Source organism: Solea senegalensis, linkage group LG1, assembly GCF_019176455.1.
Source record: "Solea senegalensis isolate Sse05_10M linkage group LG1, IFAPA_SoseM_1, whole genome shotgun sequence".
Taxonomy (NCBI): domain Eukaryota; kingdom Metazoa; phylum Chordata; class Actinopteri; order Pleuronectiformes; family Soleidae; genus Solea; species Solea senegalensis.
In genome coordinates, this window is record NC_058021.1 from 29,447,583 (window position 1) to 29,461,565 (window position 13,983).

The window sequence follows — 13,983 nt, forward strand, 5'->3', positions numbered from 1 at the left end:
CCCCAAACTTGTCACCTCGTAAACTTCATTCCACTTGGGATTGAGGCTCTCTTTGACCGTTTTGCTCTGGAAGAGCTGGGTGCCAATCTGCAGGATGCCGTACGGGTCAGACTTGCCCTTAATGAGACCTCCAAGAAATTTATCCTTGCCTTCAAGATCCTGAGCTTCTAAGAAATGGATCCTCAAGACTCCCTGCGGACATATGCAGAGCACAGCAGTGAGGGGAGCAACTCAACCTCAAACACAGCAGCTAGTGACACTTCGAGGCTGAGTGGATGTGATTACAGTTATTTAGCATGTCAATTTGAAATACAACACACTTTACGAACATCCCTTCATTGGACCTTGTATTGTTGCAAAAATACAAGGTAATGCAAACATGTGAGATTACTAAGAGTGCTATAAAAACAATTTCACTATTCCACAAAGCAATTTCATGTTTATTTCATAAAATACAAGATTCATATTGTCGACAGTTATTAGTTTTCCAGCCTCCCTCTTACACAAACCAACAAATATCTGCATAAACAATAACATTTAGAATAAAGATTTGGCTACAGGGCCTGGTTACATTACATTTAAATTAAGGTCTAAATGAGAGAGAATAAAAGTAAAAGCTTATATTATATATTATGTACATATATATATATATACATACAGTATATGAGATTTTTTTAATTATCACATAAAGATCTGTTGATTTTAATTTAATTTCCCTCCAATCAACACATTTTTTTTTAGTTAACTAATGTGTTTTAGAAATATCAGCAGAATATTAAAGAAAACATGGAAATGCATATAACTGCAGCAGCAAATATTAAATAGTATATCCTCAACACGAACCCTGCGCACACATTAAAACATCCACTGAAGTGTGTATCTTGTTGCCATGGATACAGACAGAAGCAATAAAGCCTTGACATGCTTTTTTTGGCAGTTTTTGTTTCCTTCAGTTTTATGGCTGAGGGAGAATTACCTTGAAATCCCTGAAAACAACTTAATTTTATTACAGAAAACCAGCACACGGAACTGCTCCAGGATTTTCAGCTACTAACAGTGAATCCCCCTGGAACCTGGTTTGTGGCTCTGAACACAGACCGTCTGAAGTGACACACTCAATCTATTTTTTGATAGCAATCATTTTAAAACCACATTTGTACCTTTGGCAATGGGAAGCGAAGCTTGGCAAGTTCCATGTCCCCGACCAGAGGGATGGTGACACGGTTGGGTAAAACCAAATAACTGTAGATTACATCTTGAATCAGACTGTCAGACAGCCCACTGCAAGGACAGAAAAGAGGGGCGAGAGAAGTGAGAAAAGCAAGATAAATAGAGTGAAGCAGTGAATTATTAAAAAAGACAGTGAGGGTGCCCTTGGGTTATAAATATTCTCCTTTAATCTCAGCTTAGCGCAGTACATTTGTGTATTGCATGTGAGAAGATCGTAGGAAAATTGGAGCAAGTCCAAGCACATTGCTGTTGCTCACCAAGAAACCACTGGCTCTCTATGTGATCCTCTAATGATTCAACACTATGTAACAGCACCAATGACAGTGAGGGTGGAGAATAGCATTGTAGTCACCAGGCTTTTGTTTATTCATTGAGCTGCTATGGAACATAATTAAAAAATGTGTTATCACACGAGCAAATCCTTCTACACTGAAGAAAACAGAACTGAACTGCTTCAAAATATCTTTATTTATGGCAGTATCCAATATTTACGTTGAATAACTGGTTGGGAGTTTGAAACTAAACGTTGATTGATCACAGAACTACAAACAAATTTAAGCTGGTGCAAAATTCATAATGCTCAAACAACATAATTAAGGGAACCCCTTAAACTTGATCTTAAGTAAAATATTTACAGATTTAAATTGTATAATTTACACAATAATGTACCAAAATCACCAGCCCATTTAGGACTTGGTTCAAAAGTTAGTCAGTCAGTCATCATCTAACCGCTTTATCCTCCACCAGAGGGTCGCGGGGGGTGCTGTGCCAATCTCAGCTACATCGGGCGATAGGCGGGGTACACCCTGGACAGTTCGCCAGTCCATCGCAGGGCCACACACAACTAGAGACAAACAACCATTCACTCTCACACTCACTCCTACGGTCAATTTAGAGTGTCCAATTTACCTAATCCCCACATTGCATGTTTTTGGACTGTGGGAGGAAGCCGGAGAACCCGGAGAGAACCCACGCACACACGGGGAGAACATGCAAACTCCATGCAGAAAGGCCCTTGTTCCAACCGGGGCTCGAACCCGGGTCTTCTCACTGCAAGGCGAGAGTGCTAACCACTGTGGCCCTTGGTTCAAAAGTGTTCCCTTAATTTCGTTTGAGCAGTATATTTGTTATTATTGTATAATAATTCCAATAATCTTTCAGCATAATGAAGATAAAATTATCACACTTCTGCATCACCTATAGTCCCTTGTCCCTTGTTCCTAGCTTTGTGGAATAGAATAGAATAGAACATTACAGCTTAGCTTACAGCTCTTAGAGGAATACACCTAAAATTATGGATAATTAAAAAAGAAGTAGTAAATCAAAAATATGGCTCATGACAGGGCTCCTATTAGCTGTATTAATAAGCAGTTGTAGGTAAACACTCCTTAGATGCAAGATTGCTATTTCAGCTTTAGTAGCACCTACTGTACCTATGCTGCAAAGTAGCCTTAGAAATGAAAAGAGTCGGACAATACATAAACTCATTTGTCGCATATGAGAGCATCATTTTGTATTCATCTGGTTGGGGTTAAATATGTTAGTATCTAACAACCTGGAGATGATACTCAACAACCACTTTATTATCTTGGAACGAACCCCTTGAGATCCACCATCTCATTTTAAAGGGGGTCCCATATTTCTTCAGCAATCCTGCCTACTGCAGCTTTAAGTGCTGCCACGTAAAAAACATTAACCCAGTCGGCTGACAAGCGGTGTGATAAATCAAACATTACCTAATAAACAGGACGTGACACACTCATCCTGTATGCTTTTCTGGTTGTGCACCGGGGCAGAAATGTAGAGTAGCTACGTGACAGCTCAAATCGTTCTGGTGTTATTAATTTAGACAACTTGTATTCAAACTTTCTTGTTGAGTTAGATCCAGGATGCTTTCAGGCCACAGAATAAAACGGTAATTTGTTCCGCTGTTGCTCTCAAACATTTAACATCTACTTACAACCGACAAATAATCCTGTAACTAAAAGGCTCACCACTCAACAACTCCTTCTGATTTCCTCTAACCACTGTATCCCAACACAGTAGATCACAACATAATCTGATAGAAAACAGCGGATTAAAGGCCAACTGATCATTGAAAAACCAGAGAGCATCAGCTGTTTACTTGTATGAAATGCTTTTCCTGTAAGTAATAACAGAATGAGATTGATGAGATCCAAACGTCAAGCCACACAAATAATTTAACACCAGCTGTAAACACAGGATTGTAAACAAGTTCAGATTTATGATTTATTTATTTTCTAATCAAATTATTGCAGATAATTACAACCTTGTATTTGTCATGTGTATAAGACAGAGAATTGGTAAGTAACTCTTTCAGAGGCACTTTCCAGCAAAACCAAAACAAACTTTAAAAACCTTTTCTAACGCATCATTAAAGCAGCACAAACACCAATGACCCCAATAAAATGAACTCATTCTGGAGTCAGTAGAAACAATTATTTGATCAATCCTCAGCTTATCTCCTAGCTCAACTGCAGCTCCTCTCTGTGAGCCAATTAAAGACATTATGACGTTCTAGTGGAGGAAAGAGCCGAGCTGGGGCTTTTCTCCCTTAAAGAGCCGAGGGGCAAAATCCTGCTGAATCAGCGCTCGTTGCTCCTGGGGTGTAAACATTGTGATCACAAATGTCTATCATCCTTTGACACACAATAATGTTTTAGCTATCCTTTTGGCACAGCTTGTCCAGGCTGAAATCCACCTTACATAACTCTTCTGTGGACTACCATGAAGTTGAGTACAGATTGATAGTCACCCAGAGGACATATTTTAAATCACTGTGGTGATTTGCTAACTTTTGCACACACTTTTTCAATTAAATAAGCAGTGGGCAACTTTTTCCCCAGCAGATCATGTTTGGTGATTGTTGTGAAGATGCAGCAAGACACAGAAGTATTGTTTCATAACACCTTGCGTGAAAAAAATGGAATAAATCAAGTCATATTTGCCACCATCTGTGGGCAAAAATAAACAATATACCATCGATATAAATGGTGTTAATGTGTTTTTTCATCATAATGACAACTTGAAGACAAAAAGTATTGCCAACATCTGGTAAACACATTCATATCCCATTTAGAATAATTTGTAATTACTTGAGCATTCCCTTGCTCAAGCGCTATTATCAAATCAGAATTTGATTGGGAAAAATGTCACAGCTTCATTTGGTTTGATTCACTTTCACACTGCACTTTTGTAAGTGGACCAAACCGCCTGGAAAACACTGTAAGATTATTAAAAAAAAATGGAAGACTTCTCCACTTAACCCTCCTTTCCCCAAGCATGCCAGTAAACTACAGTGGCCTTTACAAATCTAATTGCTCTAGTACAGTTCTACCTCAATATGTGAAACACACTCTCTGTCTGGTTTGTCCTTCAGGCTGCTACAGGAACATGGCTCCATAAATTAAGCTCCTTGACCAAAGAACATTGGCTAATGCTACAAAAACCAAACAATATTTATCTTTAAGTTACTAGACATGTTTACAAACATATTTATGGCTAATATATTCAATTTATGCCAATACCTTCCTCAGTTTTACAAACTGCACATAAAAAAATATATACTTTTATCACTGTTTAGTGTGAATTATCCAACCTTAATACATGCTACTTAACACTCAGTTAGCATTTTGCTTTGCTAGTGTTAACATGTAGCTCAAAGCACCAGACTTTAAAAACTGTTTTTAATCTGACTTTAAGACCAACTCAGCGGTAATTACATAAAAACATGTAAATAAACAAGTAAGACATTCCATGGTTGCGAAATGATAAGAGGGTTTAAGAAGTCTTTCTCCACTGGGAGGGCTTTCATGTTGGCAGCTGGTGTGTGCAACCACACTTACAAGCATGTGTACACTGCATTGCACAAGGGACGTGGATCCATTACACTACTGGACCGAGGCAATCAAGGAGAACGTGTCTGTCCTCAGCAGCAGCGTATAGCACAAGCAGCTGTAATCTCCGAAAGTCCCATGCAGCCTTTATAAATATGTCACATTATTTAGGATGTAAATGATGTATAATCCACTTAAGACTAATTACACTGACTCTTAATCAACTGCCATTGACTCGCTGCTCGCAGACACGTACAACAAACAGAGGGGAGACACACCGGTGAAGTAATATCACAACAATAAATGGGAAAATACATCATGAAATCACAAAAAAAGTCATGAATTAAAATTAAAATGTAAATACACATAAGACTCTGAAGCAATTCATACTTTTTAAGTTCAAATCTCAACTTTGACTTTGATTTTTCTAACAGACAAATAAATACTGGTGGAAAATTACTTACTTGAGCCCAGGAATGTCCAGTAGATTAGTGAGTCCAGTCCAATTTATGTCCAGAAGCTTAGAAAAAGAGAAGAGAGAGGTTTTTTTTTAAATGATCATTTTAATCAGACTGTCTCATTGGGATTAAGATGTCCTATAACGAGAGACCTAAGAAGAAAAAAAAATCATTAAAGTAAACCCAATCAACAAAATGAAGACAGCACAATTAAGCAGTACAGCAAACCAGTGTTGAAACAGTTCCAGGAAGAGCATAGAGTGTGAATGATTTTTAGCTTCACCCCAACACTTAACATTATTGTTTCCTGCTCCCTCTGCTACATTTATTACTTGGCTTTTTGTTTTTTGGCCAATGAGGCTCACTGATTAATAATACCGGAGCGCCACACAAGTCGAAGGAAAACAATATCAATCAGCATTTTTGTGCACAACTTAACAAACTACTGTTCACTATTTTAATAACTTATGAAAATATAAGTGTGACTTATTCAGGAGTATATAACAGTGTTTGGAAGTGGACTGTATATGTAAAAATAGAACAACACACACTTTGTATATTTAACATGACAATAAAACAAAGATCTTTGAATGGAAATGAATAAAATATCACCTGCTTACTAAAATATTCATTGGAGTAGCTACAGCTTCGCAGCGACTGGGACACATCTCAACAATAAATGGAAAAATATGGCATTACTAATTTCACATTTGAATGTCAAATCTGGGAAAGGTGGAGAAAGAGTGTGACCTGTGTCAGTTGAGAGCAGAGACAAAGACAGATCCTGCCTCTTAGTCAGTTTTCAGCTGCTGCTGGCTCCAAGCTGAGGGAGCACTATTTTCTTAATGAGCCTTTTCTCTACATTCCTGCCTGGTTTGCTTACACTGCAGCAGATGCACTGAGCGCTGCAGGGAAGAAGGCAGCACTGCAGCGCTGTGGATGATGTTGTGGGATGGCTGTGTGTGGTGGGAATTATGCTGTGAAAGGACACACCCCAGGTCTTTGAATAGGTTAATTGTTTGTTTCTGCTATATAACTAGTGGTAAGTTAAAAAAAAATAATAACAACAATAACAATAATAATGATAATTAGGAAATCTACCACTTATTAAATAATGTAGCTAATTTAATTAACTTAAATTCTAAAAAAAACAAAAAACATTTGCAGGTTACAGTGACTAAACTGTGAGGATTTCCTGATGTTCTTTGTTTGGTATCATTATTCATTTGGGTTTGAACTCTTTGTAAGACAAAAATAGGTAATTTAAAGGAATAGTTTGACAGTTTGGGGAATTCTGCTCCAGTTTCTCCTGGGATACATATCTCACCTGCAGCTCAAATAATAAAACAATATTGAATTGGAAAAAATCCTGCATTTTGAGAAGTTATAACAGATTTAATGAATCATTCAAATAATAATCAGTTTCTTTTAGGTGTCTAAATGAGTCATTTCGGCTGCCATTTCACACAAGTGATCTCTTGAGTCTTCACTTTTCAATTTACACGTGATCATTTTTGTATCTTTAAAAAATGTCTGGATAATCAAAGAACCATTAGAATTCACCTCAGACATAATTTAGGCATTGACTTCACAGATAAACATTCACTCAGCTTCATGAGTCATCATTTAACATGGAAGAGTGTGTTCGATTGAGCCAGAGCAATAAAATCCCTTAAACACTGTGTGTTACATTTCATTTGCAGTGCACTGAGTCGCGTTGGTGTGATCTCCCAGTCATCCACATGTGACTGAGTCACATGTGGATGAGACCCCTCCTGGTCTGGAAATGTTTCATTTTTGTTTGGCACCCTGACGGAAGAGCAATGAAATACTGGGATTCCACAGTACAGTGTTGATATTTTTTTTCCCTCTATCAGGAAATTGCTTTCTCAATTTTCCATCTACTCCAGTGATCGTTTTCCTCCAGAGGGCGGGAGATTTAGATGCATTATTGTTCGGTTGTGAAGACTTGTGGGATTGCACTATGATTTATAAACTAGAGCTGCTGTCTTCTCACTTCGGCTTCCTTCACTTATGTCTCCACTGAGGGACTGTTGAAGTGAAATCTGCCAAAGTAGGACTGGCTTTATCTGGAGCTATTTAAAGCTCTGCTATGGTTCCACTGGGTCCTCCCATATGGTTTATGTTGGTCAAAGACTTCTGAGCTGTGCAGCAGTGGCAGTGGCTCTGCACACAGGTCCTACGTGCACTGACGATGACTAAAGAGGGGGATGTGAACTATTTACACAAAAAGTATAAATAAAGATAGGATTTTTCACTGATTTATGAGTCCATGTTGGTGTTTACCACAGGAATGAGCTCAATAAAAAAACAGTAGTAAAGTAGCTGAAGACTTTGACAGCACGACAATGGCAGTGAAATAAAGTTAACTCCTGAACTTGACCGACCTTTTGTGGCATTCTGTATTCTTCGGTTTCACTGACGTAGCCTAATGACTGTCTGGCATTACACTGATTATTGCAGAATCAGAGCATAATGACATTATCGATGCTGAGGGACATTTGCAATGCATCGTATTGTGCTTGACACTTGCAAAGGGTTTCACTCGTCTCCCTGTAATCACACACCTCCAGCCGACTCTTTCAGTTACCAGGTTACATTATATTTCATCCTGATCACTTTATCCTTTGTAAGCTTGTTTATTTCTATCCACATCTGTGTTACTTTGGGGTGCGCAAGATAAAAACTCCACATGTTTCAAAATGTCCTATAAGAACGTACATAAATCAGGTTTAAGTGTCTTTACGTACTGGCTTCTTGAGGAAGAACAGAGACAAAGCTCCAACAAGAGGCATAACACTCAGCAACGGCTCCATCACCACTCTCAACACGCCGTGGATCTATGGAAAGACAAGACAAACACATTAACACACATACGTCCACATAAAGACAGACCTTAAGGGAATTTACACACTTCTTCTGGCCCTTGACATTCCTGTAGCACATGACAGGTTGGAAATTCAATCACAGCCTGACTTCCCACCTGCCCCCGTGTCATCCACCTTCTCCATAACATATTATGACAATTACTAGGATTATGATATTGGAAGTGCTGGATGTGTCATGTGGACACCACACAGCTGCTCTAATCCCTGTTAGCGAACAAAGGATGAGATTATTATTTAAACACTGCATAGACGAAAGCAGCTATTTGGTGAATCACACTGACAATAGATTGGCACAAAATATAATCCTTATGTTTAGAGACAATTATATCGAATGATGACAATGAATGATCATTTCAGGCTTCTTTCAGATTACCAGCCACATTGCTGAAATTGTTTGACTAAAATCGGATTGAGTAAAGATCAGATTGGGAAGTGTCTTGCATCTGAACGTGACTGCCCTCTCAGTCAAACCTTTTGCAGACTTTCACGTCATCAACAACAATAGAATATGTCATATTTGTGAGAACACTTGGTCTTCACAAAGGTCACGTGCAAGATAAGATAGAATTTGACATATAGGACAACACTCTCCTCCACTGTTGTTTGACGTTGTGCATAGATGGATATTGGATTTGACTATTCTCATTCATGCTGTGTGGCCACAAATCTGGTATGTAACTGACACAGGACCACACACTCAAGTGACACAAATCCAGAATTGACGATTGGATTTCTATGTCCTCACACTTTCAACTGGTTGTCACATCACCCATAAGAATGTGTTTTGAAGGCTATAGTGTCAATCACACTGGTGTCCACTATATGCGCCATGCTTTGTCATCTATTTTCCTGCAAAAATTCAAAATTCATGTTCTATTAAAGAAGCTAATCCTGAAACTAGTGATGGATACCATAAACATATCATGAAAACATTTGCTGATGTGTAAATCAGTTGAGAAATAGGCAAATTAAATTGCAACAAACAATGTCCCCAATAGCTATTAAATATATTGCTACTTCCGCTTTAGCTTAAGCAAAGTCCGTCCATTTTTTTAAATCCAGAAATTACAATTCCTGCATTATAATGACTCCCGACTTCAGAAAATGTTGGTATAGTGCATATTTGTGGTTGTATTGGCTGTGTTGAAGGCTAGGGGAGGCCTCCACCAGCAAGTGACCAGTGAAAAACCAAAACAGATGTATCAATTTCCAAAGGAAAAATGAATGCAATATAAAAATCAATCAGGCAATGTAATTTATTTCCAGGTTTAACGGGCTTGTTATTGACAGTGCTGTAGCTGTGATGAGGAGTGGACCTCAATCACAGCAGTGGGACAACAAACAACATGACAACATGTCAGAGTGTTTAACCTCACTGCTCACAATCAGTAACCTCGGGGTTTGATGCAGTCCAGCATATGTGCTCTGTGTAACATAAACCCATGAGATGAATGTATCAGTGTTGCACAGATATATAGGTCTATCTCAGGCACATAATGAGGACAGTGCTCAACTAATGTCTCCCAGGGACAGATCTAACAGCACTTGGTCTTAGTGGAGGCAAATTGATTGTTTCTCTCTCGTGCTGTGTTTCACTGCAGCAGAAACACACAAAAGAGTCAGGGTTTGTTTTTTTGAGCTGAATTATCTGCAAAAATCTCTTCCTTTTTAAAATAAGAATAATCATGTTGGTTGAAAATCATTGATTATGTTTTTTTTTATTATTTTTCTTTCTTTACCCTTTTCCCTTTGGATGCATTTTATATGTAACTACTGCAATCATTATTAGGGCAGCGCGTGGCCAAGTGGAAGGTCGCCGGTTCAAGTCCCCACCAGGTCGAAAGGGCTGGGGTACCCCTGAGCAAGTTACCCAACCCCCATTGCTTACCCAACCTCCCCGGGCGCTACTCAGTGTGGCAGCCCACTGCTCCTAATTCTAGGAGGGGTCAAATGCACAGAAATAATTTCCCTAAGGGGATTAATAAAGTGCATATATTCTATTATAATTATCATTATTATTATTACTGCCAATTGCAGCCCCCCAATCAATTTCATGCAGCCCTTCACTAAATATCAAGTCTCTTTTTTAATTTCCAGTGATTTAACGTGAACATTTATTGTTCCATGTCAACTTTTATTTTGAAATTTGATGAAATATCGTGACAAAAACCTTTTTTGCGACATAATTATGTAACATTAGTTGTTAGTTGTGCTAACATTTTCAGCTTATTTTGTCAACAGTTGTTTTCTTTCACTTCACTGGCCCCTCCTGATCAGACCTGATGCTGAGTTTCCCAGGTCATTTGAGTTTGAGACCCCTGGTTTAGAACAATTATTGTAAATCATTTTAAAACGCACAAGATTCCAGCAGAGAGCAGCTGGCCACTATGCTCCAGAAACAATACTTCACTACCCCTCTCAAAAATCGTCTCGACCAGAGGAGAAGAATAAAGAGGGCCTGCAATGCAGATGTCTTCAAATAAATACGGCTGAAAGGGGAGAGGAAGACATGTTGGTGTGGATACTTTTCTCAAGGACAAGACAGCACCTAACGCCCTCTTTTTCTCTCTCCCCCTCTTTCCCATTCAGTCAATGGATATTTAATAATATCATGTTTTATGGTCATTTGCTGTCGCCTTGTTGTCTCCTCTCATGATGTGATAATTCACCTCTGCTACTCTGAAGTAGACACACTTTTCACTTACAATCTCCGCCTGTTGCTGATACAAAATTAACCAAAGAGGTTCAGTCAGGTTGAAGACTGTGGAACAGATGTGTATGTGAATAAACACAGTGTAAATTTCGGAAAATCCAGCAACCACACACAACATGCACTGTTCTGAAATGAAATGGGAGTGCTTTTTTTTGAATGCTATAATTTAACATTATCTGCATTAAATCTAAAGATAAAAATGGTACAAAAAGTAATGTACGCTTGTGCCAGACAAGGCCAACACTAACACCTATGTAAAGAGGATAAGACCTCAACCCTTACTTAATCGAAATTGTGGATTTCTCCTGATTTCAAACAAATTGGATAATGTAAGTATGCCACACATACGAGGTTGTAAAACTAAACTGCTCACAACATTGAGCCCAACAGTATGTAAACTGTAACAAAGCAACCAGACTCTGCTTTATATCAGAGGGCATTAAGCCAACAAATAGTTTGGAACCAGTGCTGAAAACCATTTCATAACAATCTGTTTACAAATGCACCGCAATAGGATTTTAATGCTTGTAGTTACTATGTTTATCACACTATTGCATGGCGGGTGGGAGCCTCATTAGCATGAATAGCCACCGCTGAAATATACAGTTTAATTTGCTCCTTTAGAGCAGAGTATGATTAAATTATGCACTTACATTCCTAAAGGGTTTTTGCATTTAGAAACATTGGAGGAGTGGATCTAAAAAGCTTGTTTCCAATTAATCCAGCAATCCTGTTTATCTACTACACTGTTTCTATGAACATTCAAGCCAATAGGACAGACCTTGAACTTAGTGTCAGTTTATTTGCAATGCATCGTGCTCCTTTGTGTTAAATATTGAAATGTGAAATAAGGCTTTTCTTACCTGGATGCTCTTAATGCCAGCTTTGCAGTAGTAGCGTTTGATGTCCACGTCAATCTCTGTGTTGCCAACAAAGCTGAGTGACACAGAGAACACAGAAATAAAAATGTATAGTATATGTGGTAAAGCTAGTCCAATTTGGCCTTGCAACACCCAAACGCTGCACACAGGCGTGATTTGTTTGATGGTTTGATTCCTGTGTCGGACATCACACTCATGTCTGTTCCAGTGACGACACTCTCTGTCTAATCAGTGCTCAGCAGTTTATCACATTTTAGTATCGTTTCATCTCGCTGGGAACCTCGCCAGCGCAGGTATTTAAAAAAAGCACCAGGTATCAGGTACTATCACTGACGGAAATAGATTTGAGTGCAGAGTCGTGCTAGAACTGTATAATGGAAAAGAGCCAATAGTTTTGCTTAAGAGCCTGTTTTCAGACAAAGAACACAGCATAGAAATATTGTTCCATTGTTTCTATTCACTAAAACCAAACAGAGGCAGAATAACAACAAAAATCATCTGATGTTACATACTGCAGCTTTAAAGAGAGATCTGATTGGCTCACCTTATCTGTAGGTCCATGATGATCTGTCGCTTGTCCACATTCTCTGAATAAACCTTGACTCCATTGACCCTCAAGGGCTACACCGCAACAAAGATAAAAACATTAAGGATAGTGCACCCCGCCCTCCACTCCATCACCACCACACTAACACCCACCCTGTCCATAATGCACACGTGGTTAACACAAGGTCAATCCCTCTCCTCACCCTGCATGGAAACTATTTATGAAACAAGCACATGTGCGTATGTATATCCACATACTCCCACACACCCTCGCCAGCTGTCCCATCGGCACCTGCTGCTACTGGTCAGCGTGGTTTTTTGCCACCGGAAAAGCACATGATCAGCGTCAGCAACCATGAAGGGGGGACACTGAGAAATGCTCACTTTGTCTCCGATGTCAATCTTGCTGAAGCAGAAGGTGCTGAGGTGAGCGTTGGACTCCTTCACTGCTGGCTCGATGGTCTCACGGAACAATTTCTCCACAAACTGGCAGATGTAGGGCCACATCTGTTTCACTGTCTGAGGGGATACAGGAAGAGAGCTGAATGTCCACTGCAATCATTTATTGATAACTAATTGACTGTGAGAATGAAAAATAAAAACGAGGTATATATAGAATATATTCTCATTTCTTTGCTGCTCTATGACATTAAACTACACAAAATTGTGGATTTAATTTTGACACCAAGAGAAGAGACACCATTTTGTAACATTTGAAACAACAAATCTATGAATCAATTATCAAAATAATAGTTTGTTGCAGCGCTAGCACATAGATAAATGATAGTTTAAAAATTGTTAATGAATATTTGCAAAAGGCTAGAGTCAGTGGACATCATTCTCCATAAGCAGTTTTTAACCAGCTGTGATGTAAAGAATTCTGCCATTAATTCACGTAGTAATGGTGTCGGTCACGGAAAGCCAAGCTAGCTATTAGCCAGCAGGGTAGCTAACAGAAAGCTAGGCTAGGCTGCTAGTTTCTTGCAAGTTAAGTGAAGGGACAATCATATAAATGTTGCTTAGTGTTTGTTACAACTCACCCGACAGAACTAAATAAAAGTGTTATTACCTTTATAAATGAATTTGGGTTATCCATAAAGTGAGGTGAGTCCATACCAGCTTGTTAGCATCTTGTAGCTGCATCAAAAGCTAAGTGCAGCATAAGAATGGTTCCTTTTTAGATATTGGGGTAAATCTTAAGAGCATGTTGCATGTCACCCATTGTGTCATACAAGTGCCTCTCTCACATTGTGAATGATATATTATTTGTAAATGTAATTGCAGTTCTGCTAAATCTTGCCTGACTCCACCAGTATATAATATGTTGACACTTGCATACACAGGAGAGCTTTAAAACTGACACACAGGTTGTTGCCATGGGGATTGACA

General features: G+C 38.8%; 1 protein-coding gene across 3 annotated transcripts in view; it reads right to left on the reverse strand.

The window, feature by feature from the left end:
- The window catches only part of esyt2b (extended synaptotagmin-like protein 2b), a 33,935-nt gene that overhangs the window by 12,452 nt on the left and 7,500 nt on the right, over positions 1–13,983 (reverse strand). For all 3 annotated transcript variants that reach the window (XM_044037867.1, XM_044037859.1, XM_044037874.1), the window contains exons 3-9: positions 12,979–13,113; positions 12,593–12,669; positions 12,031–12,103; positions 8,317–8,406; positions 5,552–5,607; positions 1,161–1,281; positions 16–192 (exon numbers count right to left, since the gene is read on the reverse strand). In XM_044037867.1, the coding sequence (XP_043893802.1) occupies positions 16–192; positions 1,161–1,281; positions 5,552–5,607; positions 8,317–8,406; positions 12,031–12,103; positions 12,593–12,669; positions 12,979–13,113 (729 nt within the window). The remainder of the gene's footprint in view (positions 1–15; positions 193–1,160; positions 1,282–5,551; positions 5,608–8,316; positions 8,407–12,030; positions 12,104–12,592; positions 12,670–12,978; positions 13,114–13,983) is intronic.